The sequence below is a fragment of the Pogoniulus pusillus genome, chromosome 9 (genome assembly GCF_015220805.1).
Source record: "Pogoniulus pusillus isolate bPogPus1 chromosome 9, bPogPus1.pri, whole genome shotgun sequence".
NCBI classification, from domain to species: Eukaryota; Metazoa; Chordata; class Aves; order Piciformes; family Lybiidae; genus Pogoniulus; species Pogoniulus pusillus.
This window is the reverse complement of record NC_087272.1, coordinates 3,535,120-3,555,599: the sequence shown is the minus strand read 5'-3', so window position 1 is coordinate 3,555,599 and position 20,480 is coordinate 3,535,120. Positions and strand designations below refer to the sequence as shown.

The 20,480-nt window shown below is 52.1% G+C and overlaps 1 protein-coding gene across 6 annotated transcripts in view; it reads right to left on the bottom strand.

The window, feature by feature from the left end:
- Nucleotides 1-2,200: 2,200 nt before the first annotated feature.
- BMPR1B (bone morphogenetic protein receptor type 1B) overlaps nucleotides 2,201-20,480 on the bottom strand; it is a 294,174-nt gene continuing 275,894 nt past the window's right edge. For 5 of the 6 annotated variants that reach the window (XM_064148356.1, XM_064148357.1, XM_064148358.1 and 2 more), the window contains 5 exons: nucleotides 13,818-14,010; nucleotides 13,079-13,376; nucleotides 7,914-8,089; nucleotides 4,380-4,510; nucleotides 2,201-3,250 (listed from right to left, as the gene is read on the bottom strand). In XM_064148356.1, the coding sequence (XP_064004426.1) occupies nucleotides 3,125-3,250; nucleotides 4,380-4,510; nucleotides 7,914-8,089; nucleotides 13,079-13,376; nucleotides 13,818-14,010 (924 nt within the window). In that variant the 3' untranslated portion in view covers nucleotides 2,201-3,124. Of the gene's footprint in view, nucleotides 3,251-4,379; nucleotides 4,511-7,826; nucleotides 8,090-13,078; nucleotides 13,377-13,817; nucleotides 14,011-20,480 lie in introns of those variants that run through there. The other variant, XM_064148360.1, reaches the window with a different exon arrangement.

The following is a 20,480-nucleotide window of genomic DNA, read 5'->3' as shown; positions in this document are numbered from 1 at the left end:
AGCTTCTCACTATAACCAGAGAAGCAGCAGAGGTGCTCAGCTCTCAACAGCCAGAGGTGCTCAGCTTCTCACCATAGCCAGAGAAGCAGCAGAGGTGCTTAGCTTCTCACTACAGCTAGAGAAGCAGCAGAGGTGCTCAGCTCTCAACAGCCAGAGGTGCTGAGCTTCTCACTATAACCAGAGAAGCAGCAGAGGTGCTCAGCTCTCAACAGCCAGAGATGCTCAGCTTCTCACCACAGCTAGAGAAGCAGCAGAGGTGCTCAGCTCTCAACAGCCAGAGATGCTCAGCTTCTCACCATAGCCAGAGAAGCAGCAGAGGTGCTCAGCTCTCAACAGCCAGAGATGCTCAGCTTCTCACCACAGCTAGAGAAGCAGCAGAGGTGCTCAGCTCTCAACAGCCAGAGGTGCTCAGCTTCTCACCACAGCTAGAGAAGCAGCAGAGGTGCTCAGCTCTCAACAGCCAGAGGTGCTCAGCTTCTCAATGTAGCCAGAGAAGCAGCAGAGGTGCTCAGCTCTCAACAGCCAGAGGTGCTCAGCTTCTCACTATAGCCAGAGAAGCAGCAGAGGTGCTCAGCTCTCAACAGCCAGAGGTGCTCAGCTTCTCACTGCAGCCAGAGAAGCAGCAGAGGTGCTCAGCTCTCAACAGCCAGAGGTGCTCAGCTTCTCACTATAGCCAGAGAAGCAGCAGAGGTGCTCAGCTCTCAACAGCCAACCGCTTGGCCAAGCTCCTTCCCTCTCAGCTGCCTGCTGCATCCAGGAGGCACCATATGCTCTTACACTTAAAGAGAAATGACTGACACCTCAAAAACGGGTTGGGGTTCTCAGGTTTTCCACTTTTCCTTAAAGAAGGGGACAGAGATTGTTAGGTTTTCCCAGCTGTGGTTGCAGATGGGTGCCTCACTTTTCCACAGATGGATGAGCAAGTTGATTTCTTTTCTCACAAGGAGCTTCCTCTTAACCCAGTGGTTGTGTCTCCTTGGGTCCCTTCCCACCCCTAACATCCTGTGATCCTGTATGTAGGTCACAGCAGCAGCTCCAAATTCACCAGCAGATCCAAACATGTACTTCACTTCCACTCACAGAAGTACTTTGTTTTGCAGTGAGGGGGGACAGAAAAAAGAAAGCAGAAAGCCGATAAAAATAGGAGGAGGGGGAGGAGGAGGAGGAGGAGGAAGGCAAAGGAGAGAAGGAGGAAGACAGAGGAGAGGAGAGGAGAGGAGAGGAGAGGAGAGGAGAGGAGAGGAGAGGAGAGGAGAGGAGAGGAGAGGAGAGGAGAGGAGAGGAGAGGAGAGGAGAGGAGAGGAGAGGAGAGGAGAGGAGAGGAGAGGAGAGGAGAGGAGAGGAGAGGAGAGGAGAGGAGAGGAGAGGAGAGGAGAGGAGAGGAGAGGAGAGGAGAGGAGAGGAGAGGAGAGGAGAGGAGAGGAGAGGAGAGGAGAGGAGAGGAGAGGAGAGGAGAGGAGAGGAGAGGAGAGGAGAGGAGAGGAGAGGAGAGGAGAGGAGAGGAGAGGAGAGGAGAGGAGAGGAGAGGAGAGGAGAGGAGAGGAGAGGAGAGGAGAGGAGAGGAGAGGAGAGGAGAGGAGAGGAGAGGAGAGGAGAGGAGAGGAGAGGAGAGGAGAGGAGAGGAGAGGAGAGGAGAGGAGAGGAGAGGAGAGGAGAGGAGAGGAGAGGAGAGGAGAGGAGAGGAGAGGAGAGGAGAGGAGAGGAGAGGAGAGGAGAGGAGAGGAGAGGAGAGGAGAGGAGAGGAGAGGAGAGGAGAGGAGAGGAGAGGAGAGGAGAGGAGAGGAGAGGAGAGGAGAGGAGAGGAGAGGAGAGGAGAGGAGAGGAGAGGAGAGGAGAGGAGAGGAGAGGAGAGGAGAGGAGAGGAGAGGAGAGGAGAGGAGAGGAGAGGAGAGGAGAGGAGAGGAGAGGAGAGGAGAGGAGAGGAGAGGAGAGGAGAGGAGAGGAGAGGAGAGGAGAGGAGAGGAGAGGAGAGGAGAGGAGAGGAGAGGAGAGGAGAGGAGAGGAGAGGAGAGGAGAGGAGAGGAGAGGAGAGGAGAGGAGAGGAGAGGAGAGGAGAGGAGAGGAGAGGAGAGGAGAGGAGAGGAGAGGAGAGGAGAGGAGAGGAGAGGAGAGGAGAGGAGAGGAGAGGAGAGGAGAGGAGAGGAGAGGAGAGGAGAGGAGAGGAGAGGAGAGGAGAGGAGAGGAGAGGAGAGGAGAGAAGGAGGAGGAGACTTGTTTATCACCCTGGTACTACACCCATCAGACTTCCTAGGAAGGCAAAGAGCTGCTTCAAACAAGCCACACCGAACCCTGAAGTCCTTTAGCTTTCAATTAGCTTAAACAAAGCAAGACCTGCCCTGGAACAAGCCTCGGGGCGGGGGGGAACCCAACCGCCCCCTGCTAACAACAGCTCTCTGAACTGTGAGAGCCACCTGCGCACAGGGCTACGATAAGTCACCTCTCCAGGCAGGTGGCTTTAAGGCAGCTTCCAGCGCAGCTCCTCTGAGCTGCCATCCTCCTCTTTCTTAACGGCTTGGGCGCAACAGCCTCTTTGCAAACCAAGAAGTCACTTTGCCTGCAGAGCTTCCTGCTCGGTTGGGGTTTTTTTGTTTTCCTTCTGGTGGGTTTTTAATGCAACAATATACCTCATTTGTTCAACTTTTTAAACACAAAAAAGTTATCTTTTTTTTTTTTTTGGGGGGGGGGGTTGGTTTGGGTTTGTTTTTCTGTCATATTTAAAGCAATAGCTTAATTGTTTTTTTTTCTTTCTTCTTCTTCTTTAAACATTCAAAATAACAATATTAATAATAATAATAATAAAATAACAATACTAAGTGGCTTTCATGGAAAGCAACATGCCTCACCTTCAAGCAGTTACTAGAAACTGTGGGTTTCCCCCCCCCACCCCCTGTGTAAACAAGAGCAGAGAAGCCTCTTCCCATCTCACCTGTCAAAACCGAGCTGGTTAGTGGGGGTTTTCTTTTAGCCCAGGGCAGCCTCCTCAAAACGAACTCAGAGCTGCTCTGAAGCGTGGCTGCACTCAAGGCTCTCAGTTAACCAAGCCTTTAGATACCTGTCCAGGTGTTGTGCCCGCAGGACCGAGGCCGTTCCCGTGGGCTCCTCCCCGGAGCTGCCCGCGGATGCCTCAGAGTTTAATGTCCTGCGACTCTGACATCTTGGCCAGCGTCTTCTTCACCCGCAGGGCTGTGAGCCGGGAGGCAGGGTTGTGAGCCCAGCACTCCATCATCAGCTTCCCCATCTGCCTGAGGCACTGTGGAGAGAACAAAATAAGAGAGGGAAGGGCAGTGACCACAGGCTGAGGTACCACAGCGCCAGAAGAGATGGGGAGGCAGCTTAACGTAAGCAAGGTCCAATCTGGAACCTGCTTACTGTGTCCAGAGAAGGGCGACGAGGCTGGGGAGAGGCCTTGAGCACAGCCCTACGAGGAGAGGCTGAGGGAGCTGGGATTGGTTAGCCTGGAGAAGAGGAGGCTCAGGGCAGACCTTATTGCTGTCTGCAACTACCTGAGGGGAGGTTGTGGCCAGGAGGAGGTTGCTCTCTTCTCTCAGGTGGCCAGCACCAGAACAAGAGGACACAGCCTCAGGCTGTGCCAGGGGAGATTTAGGCTGGAGGTGAGGAGAAAGTTCTTCCCTGAGAGAGTCATTGGACACTGGAATGGGCTGCCCGGGGAGGTGGTGGAGTCGCCGTCCCTGGAGCTGTTCAAGGCAGGACTGGACGTGGCACTTGGTGCCATGGTCTGGCCTTGAGCTCTGTGCTAAAGGGTTGGACTTGATGATCTGTGAGGTCTCTTCCAACCTTGGTGATACTGTGGTACACTTTTCCAATTCTTCTGACTCTCCTCAATGAATGAATTGCCCAGAAGCATCCTTGTGAAGATTGTTCCCAACCCAATTAGAACCCACATTTAACTAATTAGGAGAGAGCTGTGGGTGGGGCTTCCCAGAAATAAAATGAATTACATATTTAATAATTCTTGCCTTGTTAATTGCTCCAACTAAATCATACACACTACAAGGGACTTACCTTTCCAAATGGCTGGCAGGCCAATGATTTAATGCTGGAGGCAGAAAGCAAAACAAGTGCAGGAGGAAACAGAAAGATTAAGGTGGTCTCAAAACAGCCTCCTATTGCTGTGGCATCTAGCAGACAGCACACGAGGAACCTGCTTACAAATATTGTGGCTTATGGCCCTTGATGCTCTGTACACTTCCAGTGGGGATAGGTGAGAGGGTTGCGCTCCTTCCTGAGCTCGGTAGACTGTGACCGGTGCTAGCACCAGTGGTAAAGCTTCACCTCACCCCGCCCAGAATGGTGCAGGATTGGGTCATCCTCATGCACTGACTCTAAAACCAGTGGCTGCATTTAAAGCAGGGCAATACCTCATCGCTGCTCCACCTGTTGGGAAAGGAAGGTCGTAGTCTCTTGATGCACACAATCTCCCGCATGTCCTCGTAGGAGGGGTCGCTGGGCACCAGGTCATGGTATGGGAGCTGGTATTCCTCAACTATTCCTGAAACACACAAGTACAGAATCAGAGAATCAACCAGGTTGGAAGAGACCTCCAAGATCATCCAGTCCAACCTAGCACCCAGCCCTATCCAATCACCTAGACCAAGTAGGTGCCCGTCACTTCACAGTATCACAGTGTCACAGTATCATCAGGGTTGGAAGAGACCTCACAGATCATCAAGTCCAACCCTTTAGCACAGAGCTCAAGGCCAGACCATGGCACCAAGTGCCACGTCCAGTCCTGCCTTGAACAGCTCCAGGGACAGCGACTCCACCACCTCCCCGGGCAGCCCATTCCAGTGTCCAATGACTCTCTCAGGGAAGAACTTTCTCCTCACCTCCAGCCTAAACTTCCCCTGGTGCAGCCTGAGGCTGTGTCCTCTTGTTCTGGTGCTGGCCACCTGAGAGAAGAGAGCAACCTCCTCCTGGCCACAACCTCCCCTCAGGTAGTTGTAGACAGCAATAAGGTCTCCCCTGAGCCTCCTCTTCTCCAGGCTAACCAATCCCAGCTCCCTCAGCCTCTCCTCGTAGGGCTGTGCTCAAGGCCTCTCCCCAGCCTCGTCGCCCTTCTCTGGACACGCTCAAGCATCTCAATGTCCCTCCTAAACTGGGGGGCCCAGAACTGAACACAGTACTTGATGCAGACACCTTCCACTGTGCTCTTTTCCTCTCATTCCACAACAGACCAACCATGCTCATGTACTTCTCCTTAAAAGGACTCTGTGATGGGTTGGGCGTTACTTGGATGAAATCACCCAGACTAGACTCAGCCCGCTGGGAGTTAAGGAATGAAGCTCTGTATTCACAGCTTAGCACAAAATTTACAATACAGCACAAATATATACAGCTATATACAAAAATAGACAAGTTAAAGGTAATACTGTGTCCAGTTCTGGGCCCCTCAATTCAAGAAAGATGTTGAGGTGCTGGAACATGTCCAGAGAAGGGCGACAATGCTGGGGAGAGGCCTTGAGCACAGCCCTACGAGGAGAGGCTGAGGGAGCTGGGATTGGTTAGCCTGGAGAAGAGGAGGCTCAGGGGAGACCTTATTGCTGTCTGCAACTACCTGAGGGGAGGTTGTGGCCAGGAGGAGGTTGCTCTCTTCTCTCAGGTGGCCAGCACCAGAACAAGAGGACACAGCCTCAGGCTGTGGCAGGGGAGATTTAGGCTGGAGGTGAGGAGAAAGTTCTTCCCTGAGAGAGTCATTGGACACTGGAATGGGCTGCCCGGGGAGGTGGTGGAGTCGCCGTCCCTGGAGCTGTTCAAGGCAGGACTGGACGTGGCACTTGGTGCCATGGTCTGGCCTTGAGCTCTGTGCTAAAGGGTTGGACTTGATGATCTCTGAGGTCTCTTCCAACCCTGATGATACTGTGATACTGTGAATTAGGTCTCCCTTCTTGCCAGTGCCTTTGCATGGAACAATTAGTACCTGGCACAGTAGAGCCAGCAACCTCTGGTAAGTTATCACAGAGAGAACAATTAGCATATGGCACATAGTAGAGCACTCTGGCAGAGAACTGACCTTGAATGAGGTCTCTCTTCTTGCCAGTGCACTGAAGGGCAGTTCCATGCCTTTGCAGAACATGAGAAGATACCACTCTCTGTGCACAGCAACAGCAGCAAAGGCACTACAGGTTTTACATGGCCCCACTGCAAAATGATTTAGCAGTTTGTATATGCAGGGACTGTGTTACTCATCAGTGAGACTCACCTCCCATAGGGCCAGCAGGGAGCCAGCACTCAGCACAATAATGCAGGCTTTAAAGACTCATCAAGCCTGCTGAAGACAGAGATGCTCTACTCTTACTTGCCACACCAATCTGGCACGTAGCTGCTGCCAAGGAATTCATCCACATTTCTGCTTTTGACTTTCCTCAGTGGCAAAACAGAGGGCATAACACCTGGCCTTTCTGTACTGCACTGAGTTCTACACAGAGAGAGCACACACACATAACCTACACATACAAGGATCATAGGATCACAGAATGTTAGGGGTTGGAAGGTACCCAAAGAGATCATCCAGTCCAACCCCCTGCCAGAGCAGGACAATCCTAACAGAGATCACAGAGAAACACATCCAGACAGGCCTTGAAAGGCTCCAGAGAAGAAGACTCCACAAAACCTCTCTGGGCAGCCTGTGCCAGTGCCCTGGGACCCCTACAGTAAAGAAGCTCCTCCTTGTGTTGAGGCAAAACCTCTTTTGCTGCAATTTACACCCATTGCTCCTTGTCCTACCACAGGGAGCAAGGCTGGATCTGTGCCCCAAGTCTGGCTGGCTGCATTACTTATCTTGCTGTCCTCATGGCTTGAATGCCTGACACCACAAAGAAACGAGGCAGGTCACTGACATGACACTGATGTAGTGTCATTTCCCTACCTTCTTGTCTTATAGACTATTCATTTTAAATAGTGGCACAGCACACTGCCAAACTGTTCCCCTCCTTACCAGAACAAAGCAATCTCTATTTCCTTTCTGACAAAAGAGCTGAACACTCCCAGTCCAGCAAAAATAAATATGTGTTGCCATTGGAAAAGGGCCCCTAGATGAGTTCTGTGTTCTCCCTTCAGTGCAGCCATCTGCTGCCTTCAAACGAGCCATTTAAATACAGTCTAAACCTCTGCTGTTGAAATAACACTGCCTGATGCTTTAAAGTAAATTTCAGGAGCAGTGTGGCCAGTAGGACAAGGGAGGTTATTCTTGCCCTGTACTCAGCACTGCTCAGGCCACACCTTGAGTGCTGTGTCCAGTTCTGGGCTCCTCAATTCAAGAGACATGTTGAGGTGCTGGAACATGTCCAGAGAAGGGCAACAAAGCTGGTGAGGGGCCTGGAACACAATCCCTACGAGGAGAGGCTGAGGGAGCTGGGGGTGTTTAGCCTGCAGAAGAGGAGGCTCAGGGCAGAGCTCATTGCTGTCTACAACTACCTGAAGGGACATTGTAGCCAGGTGGGGGGTGGCCTCTTCTCCCAGGCAATCAGCAACAGAACAAGGGGACACAGTCTCAAGTTGTGCCGGGGTAGGTCTAGGCTGGATGTTAGGAGGAAGTTCTTCACAGAGAGAGTGGTTGGCATTGGAATGGGCTGCCCAGGGAGGTGGTGGAGGCACCGTCCCTGGGGGTCTTCAAGAAAAGCCTGGATGAGGCACTTAGTGCCATGGTCTGGTTGACTGGCTAGGGCTGGGTGCTAGGTTGGACTGGATGATCTCAGAGGTCTCTTCCAACCTGGTTGATTCTATGATTCCACATGAAAACTGCCAACAGGAGTCTCACCTGTGCGCTCCATCCACATCAGTTAATTACAGCAGAAGCAACTCCCCCGGCCCCAGGGAAAAGGATGCAGTGGAAGGTTTGGGGTTTATCAGCAGGGGTCACTGACCGAGTTAAAAGCGAACTCTCAGCACTTTACCTCCCGAAACACATCTCCTTGCTATCTCCCAGAGGATGAGTCCAAAACTGTACATATCAGCCATGATGTAGGACTGAAAGTGATTCCTGTTCAAGCTTTCATCCAGCACCTCAGGAGGCATATAGCGTTTTGTTCCTACGCGGGTGTTTGGAGGGATGTCTACCTCGTTTGTGTCACTAGAAGAAAAAGAGAGAATCACAGTATCATCAGGGTTGGAAGAGACCTCAGAGATCATCAAGTCCAACCCTTTAGCACAGAGCTCAAGGCCAGACCATGGCACCAAGTGCCACGTCCAGTCCTGCCTTGAACAGCTCCAGGGACGGCGACTCCACCACCTCCCCGGGCAGCCCATTCCAGTGTCCAATGACTCTCTCAGGGAAGAACTTTCTCCTCACCTCCAGCCTAAATTTCCCCTGGTGCAGCCTGAGGCTGCGTCCTCTTGTTCTGGTGCTGGCCACCTGAGAGAAGAGAGCAACCTCCTCCTGGCCACAACCTCCCCTCAGGTAGCTGTAGACAGCAATAAGGTCTGCCCTGAGCCTCCTCTTCTCCAGGCTAACCAATCCCAGCTCCCTCAGCCTCTCCTCGTAGGGCTGTGCTCAAGGCCTCTCCCCAGCCTCATCGCCCTTCTCTGGACACGCTCAAGCATCTCAATGTCCCTCCTCAACTGGGGGGCCCAGAACTGAACACAGCACTCAAGGTGTGGTCTAAGCAGTGCAGAGTACAGGGGCAGAATGACCTCCCTGCTCCTGCTGGCCACACCATTCCTGATGCAGGCCAGGATGCCACTGGCTCTCTTGGCCACCTGGGCACACTGCTGGCTCATGTTCAGGCAGGTATCAATCAGCACCCCCAGATCCCTCTCTGTCTGGCTGCTCTCAGCCACTCCGACCCCAGCCTGTATCTCTGCATGGGGTTGCTGTGGCCAAAGTGCAGCACCACCACTTGGAGCTATTGAAGCCATCCCCTTGGCCTCTGCCCATCTGTCCAGGCGGTCAAGGTCCTGCTGCAGAGCCCTTCTATCAGACATGCAATAAAGTGGAGGGGGAGGGAGAGGGGGAAGCAATTTAGGTGAGAGAAGCAAGAAATTAAGACGGCATTCCCTCTCGGAAAGGTCAAAGGGAATGCATCTCCCCTTAATGGAACAACTGGTACAAGGCAAGCCTCCCGGTGCGAAGGCAGCTCTTCTGAAAGGGCTGACCCGCCCCAGGCGATGCTCAGCATTCAAAGGCAGATAAGACCCAACAGGGATGCTGTGACATTTGCCAGATTCCATTTGCATTAGCCCGAGCTCTAACGTTGGTGATAGCAATCAAATCTTCATCAAACGCTCTTCTCTTCACATCCTGCACCGCCTAATGCTTTAGCTTCAGCAATTAAGGGAGACACTAAATAGCTGGGGCAGGACCACTGAGCTGTAGCAAACCAGATCCACATGCAGTCGAGTCTAGCCACTTGTGTGTGCATGCTTTAGGTTTGAGCTCTCCCAACCTTTACACATCGAAATCCCACCTAAACAAATGTGTCACATGCCACACACGGGCCAGAAAAGGCAACCTCTGTATGACAAGAACCAAGCCACTCTTAATTATATTATTGTGGCTTTCAGTATCTGAAGGGGGCTACAAAAAAGCTAGGGAGGTACTTTTTAGGCTGTCAGGGAGCGACAGGACTAGGGGGAATGGAGCAAAGCTGGAAGTGGGGAGATTCAAACTGGCTGGAGAGCAGCCCTGAGGAGAGGGACTTGGGGGTGCTGGTGGAGGAGAAGCTCCACAGGAGCCAGCAGTGTGCACTCGCAGCCCAGAAAGCCAAGCAGAGCCTGGGCTGCAGCAGCAGAAGTGTGGCCAGCAGGGCCAGGGAGGGGATTCTGCCCCTCTGCTGCTCTCTGCTGAGACCCCACCTGGAGTACTGCATCCAGTTCTGGAGCCCCTGGGACAAGAGGGCTGTGGAGATACTGGAGAGTGTCCAGAGCAGGGCCACAGGGATGCTGAGAGGGCTGCAGCAGCTCTGCTGTGAGCACAGCCTGAAAGAGTTGGGGCTGTGCAGGTTGGAGCAGAGGAGGCTCCCAGGTGACCTTCTTATGTCATATGCCACACACTGACCAGAAAAGGCAACCTGTATCTAACAAGAACCAAGCCTCTGTTAATTATATTATTATGGCCTTCCAGTATCTGAAGGGGCCTACAGAAAAGCTGTGAAGAGGAAGTTGTTGAGCGTGAGAGTGGTGAGAGGCTGGAATGAGTTGCCCAGGGAGGTGGTTGAGGCCCCATGGCTGGAGGTGTTTAAGGCCAGGCTGGCTGAGGCTGTGGGCAGCCTGCTCTAGGGTAGGGTGTCCCTGGGCATGGCAGGAACTGGATGATCCTTGTGGTCTTTTTCACCTCACCTTCAGGCTGACTCTCCCCACCTCCAGCTTTGCTCCATTCCCCCCAGTCCTGTCACTCCCTCACAGCCTCAAAAGTCCCTCCCCAGCATTTTTGTAAGCCCCCTCCAGATCCTGGCAGGCCACAAGAAGGTCACCTGGGAGCCTCCTCTGCTCCAGCTTGCACAGCCCCAACTCTTTCAGTCTGTGCTCACAGCAGAGCTGCTGCAGCCCTCTCAGCATCCTCCTGGCCCTGCTCTGGACACTTTCCAGCATCTCCACAGCCCTCTTGTCCCAGGGGCTCCAGAACTGGATGCAGTACTCCAGGTGGGGTCTCAGCAGAGCACAGCAGAGGAGGAGAATCCCCTCCCTGGCCCTGCTGGCCACACTTCTGCTGCTGCAGCCCAGGCTCTGCTTGGCTTTCTGGGCTGCAAGTTCTGTACCCTTCCAAGACTGTAACATAAATGCAGTGACCTGCACCACCTTGCAGCACTTCAAATGAAATGAGCAAGGTAGAGAACTTTACTAAATTCATTACCTTCAGCACAGCACACCTCTTTGACCTGCTTTTTTTCCTGCTCCTGGTCACTGCCTGAGGAATGCTGTCTAAGGAAGGATTCAGCACAAAACCAGTGTAAAATTCCCTGTGGCAAACACCTGCTCCTTCTACAGGCAGCACTTGCTGGTCCCTACTTCTCAGTTTGCAGCTAAGCAGTGTGTAGCTCTGCACCTGTCAGGGAAGGTTCCCCTGCAAAGGCTCAGCTTCTCCCCTGAAACATTTCCAGCAAGTGGTGCATCTCCAAGGTGTTATCCCTCCAATTAAACATATTCCTTTGTCATCTCCTAAAGAAGGGTGAGAGGTTCTAATGCAAAGGTCTCACATGGAGCCTGGCAGCTGACTAGTGAGAAGAGCAGACAAAAACTGCCTTGCCCTACACACCAACTAATTCCCAAGTTCCAGATGCATACAGAATTGTTAAGTTGTTTTTTTTTTTTGGATGCTTTAGGGAGCTGACCTCTGAAACTGAAACCTTCAGTCTATAACCACATTTCTCTGCACAGGAAAATCAAGGACTCCACACCACCTGTCTCTGCCACTGCTCGAGCTCCTCCTGAACGGTGCTGTCAGACTGCAAAGACTCCTTTGTGAATCCCAGGAGCGAGGGAGTCCTCCTTGCCTGCTCTTTCTGAGTGGTTTAACAGACACAACCATCTCTTTAAAATCGAATTTGAAAGCCATTTCCAAAATGGAATCTGTACTTTGGCCATCTGATTGGTAGGGACTGAAACAAAAGGCAGTCCAAGCAGGGTGCTTAGCAATAAATCTCAATTAATAGCTGTGCAAATGATGAGTAGTGTCTTGTGTAAGTTGGGAGTGAATTATCTTTGGATCAGACAAGCTAAAAGCTTCAGGAAGAAGTCTACTGTTGACATGACTTCATAGAATGGGCTGGGTTGGAAGGGACCTCCAAAGGTCATCCAGTTCAACCCCTCTGGGACTTCCTTAGCTAGGTCAGGCTGCCCACAGCCCTGTCCAGCCTCATCTTCGGTATCTCCAGGGATGAAACCACAACCACCTCCTCTGGCAACCTGTTTCAGTGTTCCACTACCCTCATGGTGCAGAACTTGTTCCTAACACCCAATCTAAATCTGCTCTGCTCTAGTTTGAAGCCATTGCCCTCATCCTATCATCACAGACCTTTGTGCAGTTTCTCTCCAGCCTTCTTCTAGCCCCCTTCAGGTACTGCAAGGTCGCTATTAGGTCTCCCTGGAGCCTCCTCTTCTTCAGGCTGCATAACCCCCACTAGCCAGGTGGGGTTGGGCTCTTCTCCCAGGCACCCAACAACACAACAAGGGGACACAGTCTTAAGTTGTGCCTGGAGAGGTCTAGGCTGGATGTTAGGAGGAAGTTGTTGGCAGAGAGAGTGATTGGCATTGGAATGGGCTGCCCAGGGAGGTGGTGGAGTCGCCCTGCCTGGAGGTGTTGAAGCAAAGCCTGGCTGGGGCACTTAGTGCCATGGTCTGGTTGGTTGGCCAGGGCTGGGTGCTAGGTTGGATTGGAGGCCTCTTCCAACCTAGTTGATTCTATGAACGTCAGCTCACTCAGCCTGTCCTTGTGGCAGAGCTGCTCCAACCCCCTGACCATGTTCATGGCCTTCCTCTGAACCTGCTCCATCAGCTCCACAGCCTTCCTGTGTTGAGGGCTCCAGATCTGGACACAGTACTACATGGAAGTAAAACTCAGGTTGCTACTGAAGGCAAAGTGATGGAAACACAACTGATGTGCTCCACACTTACAAAAGCTCCTGTTGATGCATCTGCATGATGTGTTTGTGTGCCAGCCTCACTCACACAGCCAGCCCCACCTCACAGACAGGTAAGCAGGGTGTGAAAGGTGTGCACATTACTCTGGCTGCTATCCAGATGTGCAGCCAGCACCGAAACCAGCATCTGCATCTGATTTACTGAGTCCTCCTCCTCCCTTCTACAACGCAACTGATGTGCTCCACACTTACAAAGCTGTTGATGCACCTGCATGATGTGTTTGTGTGCCAGCCTCATTCACACAGCCAGCCCCACCTCACAGACAAGTAAGCAGGGTGTGAAAGGTGTGCACATTACTCTGGCTGCTATCCAGATGTGCAGCCAGCACCGAAACCAGCATCTGAATCTGATTTACCGAGTTCTTCTCCTCCTCCCCCTCCCCCTCCTCTCCTTCCTCCTTTTCCTCCTACCCTTCCTCCTCTTCCTCCTTCCCCCACCCTTCCTCTTCCTCCCACCCCTCCTCCTCCTCCTCCCTTCTACTCACCTAATAAATTTAACAGCCAAGCCCAAGTCTGCTATGCAGCAGGTGCCGTTCTTTTTCACCAGGATGTTCTTACTCTTTAGGTCACGGTGGGCAATGGCAGGCTTGCCCTGAGTGCTGAAGATCTCCGTGTGCAGGTGGCACAAGCCACTGACAGAAGAGTAAGCCAGTTTGAGCATGGCTTTTGTGTCCAAAGTAGTGGATTTCAGGTAATCATAAAGCGAACCGTTCTCGTGGTAGTCGGTGATGAGATACAGCTGGGTCCAAGATCCTGTACCTTTAATGTCTGCAGCAATGAACCCTATTAAAAAATAATCCACAACAAATTAATACTTCCCCAGGGCTATTTTTTTTCCTGTGACTGTCAGTCACACCAAGAGCTTTATTTTCACAGCACATTCAATTACTTTCCACTCCGTGCAAGTTCATTCCATGCAACTATGCTTCACCTCCAGCCTTTAATGTGGAAACACCAAGAGGGCAAAAATGAGATGTACGGTGTTTGGAGGAACAGCCCTCAACACCCCTGCTTTGATTTACTTCCATTTATGCCTCAGAAATGTTCAGCTATGTTAAGCAAACCTTGGGAAACATCCTCCTCCTGAGGAGTGCTGGGTGGCTAACTGCAGAGCACGGAAGGTTACAAAGCACAGAGGAAAGGGCATCAGACAGCGGCAAGCAGAGAACTGTTAAACCTCAGAAGGTTTTACACCATGAAATCATTCTCTTCAACTTCACTCACCTAGGATATTCTCGTGCCTCATCAGCACAGTCTGGTAGATCTCTGTTTCTCTGAACCAGCTGGCTTCCTCCATGGTGAAAAACACTTTGACGGCTACCTTCTCGCCGCGCCACTTCCCCATCCAGACCTCACCATAGCGACCTTTCCCAATCTGCTTTACCATCTGGATCTGTTTGGCAATGGTCCTTTGAACCTGTGAAATGCCAGGAGGGCCAATCACCACTTGCTCCACAGAAAACTTCTGCATTCACCTCCCACCTTCTGTGCCTCCCCTCCCACACCGGCCAGCCCAGCGGGAAGGGGCCACACAGCCACTGCAATGTGGACCTCAGCAAAGCTCCACGACAGGGATGCTCCGGATCTTCCCCAGCACACAGTGCTGCCATGGTGCAGAAACCTTTCATTGCATTCCCCAAATACACTCTGGCCTCTCAAGAAAGTTCAATCAGTTTGTATGGAGAAAATGTTTGACTGCGCCCAGCTCTGGGGCCCCTGCAAAGAGAGATGTGGACTTCCTGGGGCAGGTCTAGAGGAGAGCCACAAAGGTGTGGCTGTAACAACCCTCCTGTGAAGACAGGCTACAAGATTTGAGCTGTTCAGCCTGCAGAGGAGAAACCCCCATGGAGATGACATAGTTACATTTCAGTACCTGCAGGGGACCTACAGGAAGGCTGGGGAGGGACAGTTAAGAAGAGCTTGCAGCAATGCAACCAGAGGGAAAGCTTTGGAACTGGAGCAGGGCAGATTTGGACACCAGAAGAAAGTCCTTTTGCAGTGAGAATGATAAAATACTGGAGCAGCTTGCCCAGGGATGTGGCTGAGGCCCCACCCCTAAAGACATTTGATTCTATGATTCTAACTCTAAGCACCGCTACAGGCTGGGGCCAGAGTGGCTGAGAGCAGGCAGGCAGAGAGGGAGCTGGGGGTGCTGGCAGAGAGGAGCTGCAGAGGAGGCAGCAGTGCCCAGGTGGGCAGCAGAGCCAATGGCAACCTGGGCTGGCTCAGGAGCAGTGTGGGCAGTAGGACAAGGGAGGTGAAATACTACCCCAAAGCACAAATCAGGTTTAAATTCATCTGCCAGTGCTGAATCACAGAATCATAGAATCAACCAGGTTGGAAGAGACCTCCAAGTTCATCCAATCCAACCTAGCACCCAGCCCTGTCCAATTAACCAGACCATGGCACTAAGTGCCTCAGCCAGGCTTGGCTTCAACACCTCCAGGCACAGCCACTCCACCACCTCCCTGGGCAGCCCATTCCAATGCCAATCACTCTCTCTGACAACAACTTCCTAACAACATCCAGCCTAGACCTGCCCTGACACAACTTCACACTGTGTCCCCTTCTTCTGTTGCTGCTTGCCTGGCAGCAGAGCCCAACCCCACCTGGCTACAGCCTCCCTTCAGGTAGCTGCAGACAGCAATGAGCTCTGCCCTGAGCCTCCTCTTCTGCAGGCTGCACACCCCCAGCTCCCTCAGCCTTGGGGTTTGTGCTCCAGGCCTTTCACCAGCTTTCATCTCAGGCCATTTCAAGAACAACACCCCCCCCCCCCCCCCAAGGTGTATTTCTGCAAAGCAGTTTGGGAGGACCCAGCTTTGCCCTTCTGTCACATAAACACAATGCCATTTTTCAGCCCTCCAGCGCATCGTCGGACCTCCAAGACGGTGGCTTTTGGTGCCATTCTTTTTGATTAGCATCAAGGCAAAGCCAAGAGCAGAGATCAGCCTTCATTTGAGGTTGTCTTTTTTAAACTGATTTAGTCTCTTCTCTGCTCCCATAGAGCAATTTGAGCAATAGCTACATGACACTGGAATTTTGCTGTGAGGTTTGGTAATGTCATTTTGGCATCCTTGCTTTCTATCTCACCCGTCGTAAAGAGGCATCCTGAAGGATAATGCAGTTACAGCAAATAACTTAATTTGTGTGAATATAGCTAATGGCATCATCAAGGACAGGGAATTACAATACTTAATGATGAAAAGTTCCTTATTAAATTACATTAAGAAAATGAAAAACACATTTCTGTTATGGCTTTTCAGGTGGCAGAATACTATGTAAGGGGCCTTAACCTGGTTTCCTCTTGCTAGAACTGGTCAAGCCATTTCCTACCAGCTATTTACTTCAGTTTAAGATGTTTTAGCCCTTTCTTGGTCCTAAACTGATTAAGATTACCTAAAACAAATCAGTTAATCAGAAATGAACTGATCTTGCTAGAACTGGTCAAGCCATTTCCTACCAGCTATTTACTTTAAGATGTTTTAGCCCTTTCTTGGATCCTAAACTGATTAAGATTACCTAAAACAAATCAGTTAATCAGAAAATAACTGATCTTGCTAGAACTGGTCAAGCAATTTCCTACCAGCTATTTACTTTAGTTTAAGATGTTTCAGCCCTTTCTTGGTCCTAAACTGATTAAGATTACCCAAAACAAATCAGTTAATCAGAAATGAACTGATCTTGCTAGAACTGGTCAAGACATTTTCTACCAGCTATTTACTTTAAGATGTTTTAGCCCTTTCTTGGATCCTAAACTGATTAAGATGACCTAAAACAAATCAGTTAAAGCTGCTGGATGAACTGATCTTGCTAGAACTGGTCAAACAATTTCATAGAATCATAGAATCAGTCAGGGTTGGAAAGGACCACAAGGATTATCTACTTCCAATCCCCCTGCCATGGGCAGGGACACCCTGCTTCAGCTTTTTTGTCTTCAGGGCATCCTGGATTGAAGCTTAGAATCAGTCAGGGTTGGAAAGGACCACAAGGATCATCTACTTCCAACCCCCCTGCCATGGGCAGGGACACCCTGCTTCAGCTTTTTTGTCTTCAGGGCATCCTGGATTGAAGCATAGAATCAGTCAAGGTTGGAAGGGACCACAAGGATCAGCCAGTTCCAATCCCCCTGTCATGCCCAGGGATACCCTACCCTAGAGCAGCCTGCCCACAGCCTCAGCCAGCCTGGCCTTAAACACCTCCAAGGATGGGGCTTCAATCACCTCCCTGGGCAACCCATTCCAGCCTCTCACCACTCTCATGCTCAACAACTTCCTCCTCACACCCAGCCTGATGAAGATGTTGGACAGGACTGGCCCCAGCACTGACCCCTGGGGGATAACTCTGCCATAAATTTGCAGCTCAGACTTCAGAAATAATCACTCTGGATGTGTCAGCCTTTGCATAAGAAGCAACACAGTCAGTAACAAACTCCTGCATGCTAAAGCCTAGAGCATTCTGGCCAGGCACTTCCCATACACTTGTTTGAGGCATAGCCCCAGAGGTGTTAATTTGTGTATTTCAAGGGAGCCTGCAGAGGCTGTAGCTGCCTGGGCAATGCAGCAAACATCTATTACCAACTGCAAGATTCATTATAGCTCTCTTTTTATTTCTCTTCCACAGCAAATCACTCCTTAAAGGGAATGTTGGGGGGGGGAGTCTGCATTTTCACAGTCAAAGAAGGAGGGAGAAAAAGTGACTTCAGAAAGAACAGTTGCTCCAGTAGCTGCAAAGTCTCCAGGTTTGAGAGAAGGGAGAAGAGGACTAGCAGAGGGCAGGATGGTTTCTGCTTCAGAGGGTACTGGCACATCTCTGAGAGCTACTGAGCAATGAACCTGATCAACAAGTTCGATGATGATATGAAACAGGAGGGGCAGGCCAGCAGAGAGGTACGAGGATGACTGGGGGACTTGCATCTCCCCTACAAAAAGAGACTGAGAGCCCTGGGGCTGTTCAGTATGGAGAAGAGAGGCCTGAGAGGAGATCTCATTAACATGTACAAATGTATGAGGGGTGGGTGTCTAGAATAAGATAGGATAGGGTAGGATAGAATAGAACAGCATAGGATAAAATAGGATAGGAAAGAATCAACCAGGTTGGAAGAGACCTCCAAGCTCAGCCACTCCAACCTAGCACCCAGCCCTGGCCAACCAACCAGACCATGGCACTAAGTGCCCCAGCCAGGCTTGGCTTCAACACCTCCAGGCACAGCCACTCCACCACCTGCCTGGGCAGCCCATTCCAGTGCCAATCACTCTCTCTGACAACAACTTCCTAACAACATCCAGCCTAGACCTCCCCTGGCACAACTTCACACTGTGTCCCCTTCTTCCCTTGCTGCTTGTCTGGCACAAGAGCCCAACCCCACCTGGCTCCAACCACCCTTTAGGTAGTTGTAGACAGCAATGAGGTCTGCCCTGAGCCTCCTCTGCTGCAGGCTGCACACCCCCAGCTCCCTCAGCCTCTCCTCACAGGGCTCTGCTCCAGGACCCTCAACAGCCTTGCTGCCCTTCTCTCAACACCTTCCAGCACCTCAACATCTCTCTTGAATTGAGGAGCCCAGAACTGGACACAGCACTCAAGGTGTGGCCTGAGCAGTGCTGAGTACAGGGGAAGAAGAACTTCCCCTCGGGTGGAGGAGGCCAAGCTCTTTTTGGTGGTGCACAGCAATAAGCCAAGGGGCAATGGATACACACTGGAACAGAGAAGCTTTCACCTCAACATGAGGGTGGCAGAGCCCTGGCACAGGCTGCCCCGAGAGGTTGTGGAGTCTCCTTCTCTGGAGACTTTCAAAACCTGCCTGTGTGAACCACCCTGGGTGATCCTACTTTTGGCAGCGACGTTGGATCGGATGATCTCTGCAGGACCTTTCCAACCTCAAAAGTTCTGTGACTCTGTGACCCAGCTGAGATGCCACCTTGGCCATTGCAGCAATTAACTAGCAGACACTTGGCTTATTGTCCACTGCCACAGCAGACCTGGGGACAGCAGCTCGAATGGGACAGAGGAAAGCACAAAGCACAAACTGTCACACTGAGTGTTGCTTCAGATTGTTTGTCTTCAGGGCATTCTGGGATGAAGCATAGAATTATAGAATCAGTCAGGGTTGGAAGGGAGCACAAGGAGCAGCCAGTTCCAACCCCCTTGCCATGCCCAGGGACACCCTACTCTAGAGCAGGCTGCACACAGCCTCATCCAGCCTGGCCTTAAACACCTCCAGCCATGGGGCCTCAACCACCTCCCTGGGCAACCCATGCCAGCCTCTCACCACTCTCATCACCAACAACTTCCTCCTCACATCCACTCTGACTCTCCCCACCTCCAGCTTTGCTCCATTCCCCCCAGTCCTGGCACTCCCTGAGAGACTAAAAATTCCCTCCCCAGCTTTTTTTGTAGCCCACTTCAGATCCTGGAAGGCCACAAGAAGGTCCTCTGGGAGCCTCCTCTGCTCCAGCCTGCACAGCCCCAACTCTTTCAGGCTGTGCTCACAGCAGAGCTGCTGCAGCCTCTCAGTATCCTCCTGGCCCTGCTCTGGACACTCTCCAGCATCTCCACAGCCCTCTTGTAATGGGGGCTCCAGAACTGGATGCAGTACTCCAGGTGGGGTCTCAGCAGAGCACAGTAGAGGGGGAGAATCCCCTCCCTGGCCCTGCTGGCCACACTTCTGCTGCTGCAGCCCAGGCTCTGCTTGGCTTTCTGGGCTGCAAGTGCACACTGCTGGCTCCTCTTGAGCTTCTCCTCCACCAATCTTTCTTCACACTTACTTAGTCTACCAAGAAATATGATTTCCATTTAAAAAACACTGCAGTGGTGGTTTCTTGCTGCTGGCAGAGTTTACTCTACACTAAAACTGCTTTAAAGCATTGCCCCAGTGCCTAACTCCAGACATCTGCCTTACTGAGATGGCAGTTGTTTGGCAATACTCTCTGCTGCTTACACAGGAACCCTTCTCCTCCACCAGCAACCCCAAGTCCCACTCCTCAGTGCTGCTCTCCAGCCACTCACTGCCCAGCCTGGGTTTGTGCTTGGCACTGCAGTTTAAATCCTTGGGGACATAAAAACTGCCAAAAGAACATTCGAGGACACATAAACAGGATTTCCTCTGGCTCACTTCATCTTCTCCCTCTACACCCGTGGGCACGAAAGCAACGCGCGTTCCCCTCTACTCCCGTGGGCACGAAAGCAACGCGCGTTCCCCTCTACTCCCGCGGGCACGAAAGCAACGCGCGTTCCCCTCTACTCCCGTGGGCACGAAAGCAACGCGCGTTCCCCTCTACTCCCGTGGGCACGAAAGCAATGCGCGTTCCCCTCTGCACCCGTGGGCACGAAAGCAATGCGCGTTCCCCTCTACTCCCGTGGGCACGAAAGCAACGCGCGTTCCCCTCTACTCCCGTGGGCACGAGAGCAACGCGCGTTCCCCTCTACTCCCGTGGGCACGAAAGCAATGCGCGTTCCCCTCTGCACCCGTGGGCACGAAAGCAACGCGCGTTCCCCTCTACTCCCGTGGGCACGAAAGCAATGCGCGTTCCCCTCTGCACCCGTGGGCACGAAAGCAATGCGCGTTCCCCTCTACTCCCGTGGGCACGAAAGCAACGCGCGTTCCCCTCTACTCCCGTGGGCACGAAAGCAATGCGCGTTCCCCTCTACACCCGTGGGCACGAAAGCAACGCGCGTTCCCCTCTACTCCCGTGGGCACGAAAGCAACGCGCGTTCCCCTCTACTCCCGTGGGCACTAAAGCAATGCGCGTTCCCCTCTACACCCGTGGGCACGAAAGCAATGCGCGTTCCCCTCTGCACCCGCGGGCACGAAAGCAACGCGCGTTCCCCTCTACTCCCGTGGGCACGAAAGCAATGCGCGTTCCCCTCTACACCCGTGGGCACGAAAGCAAT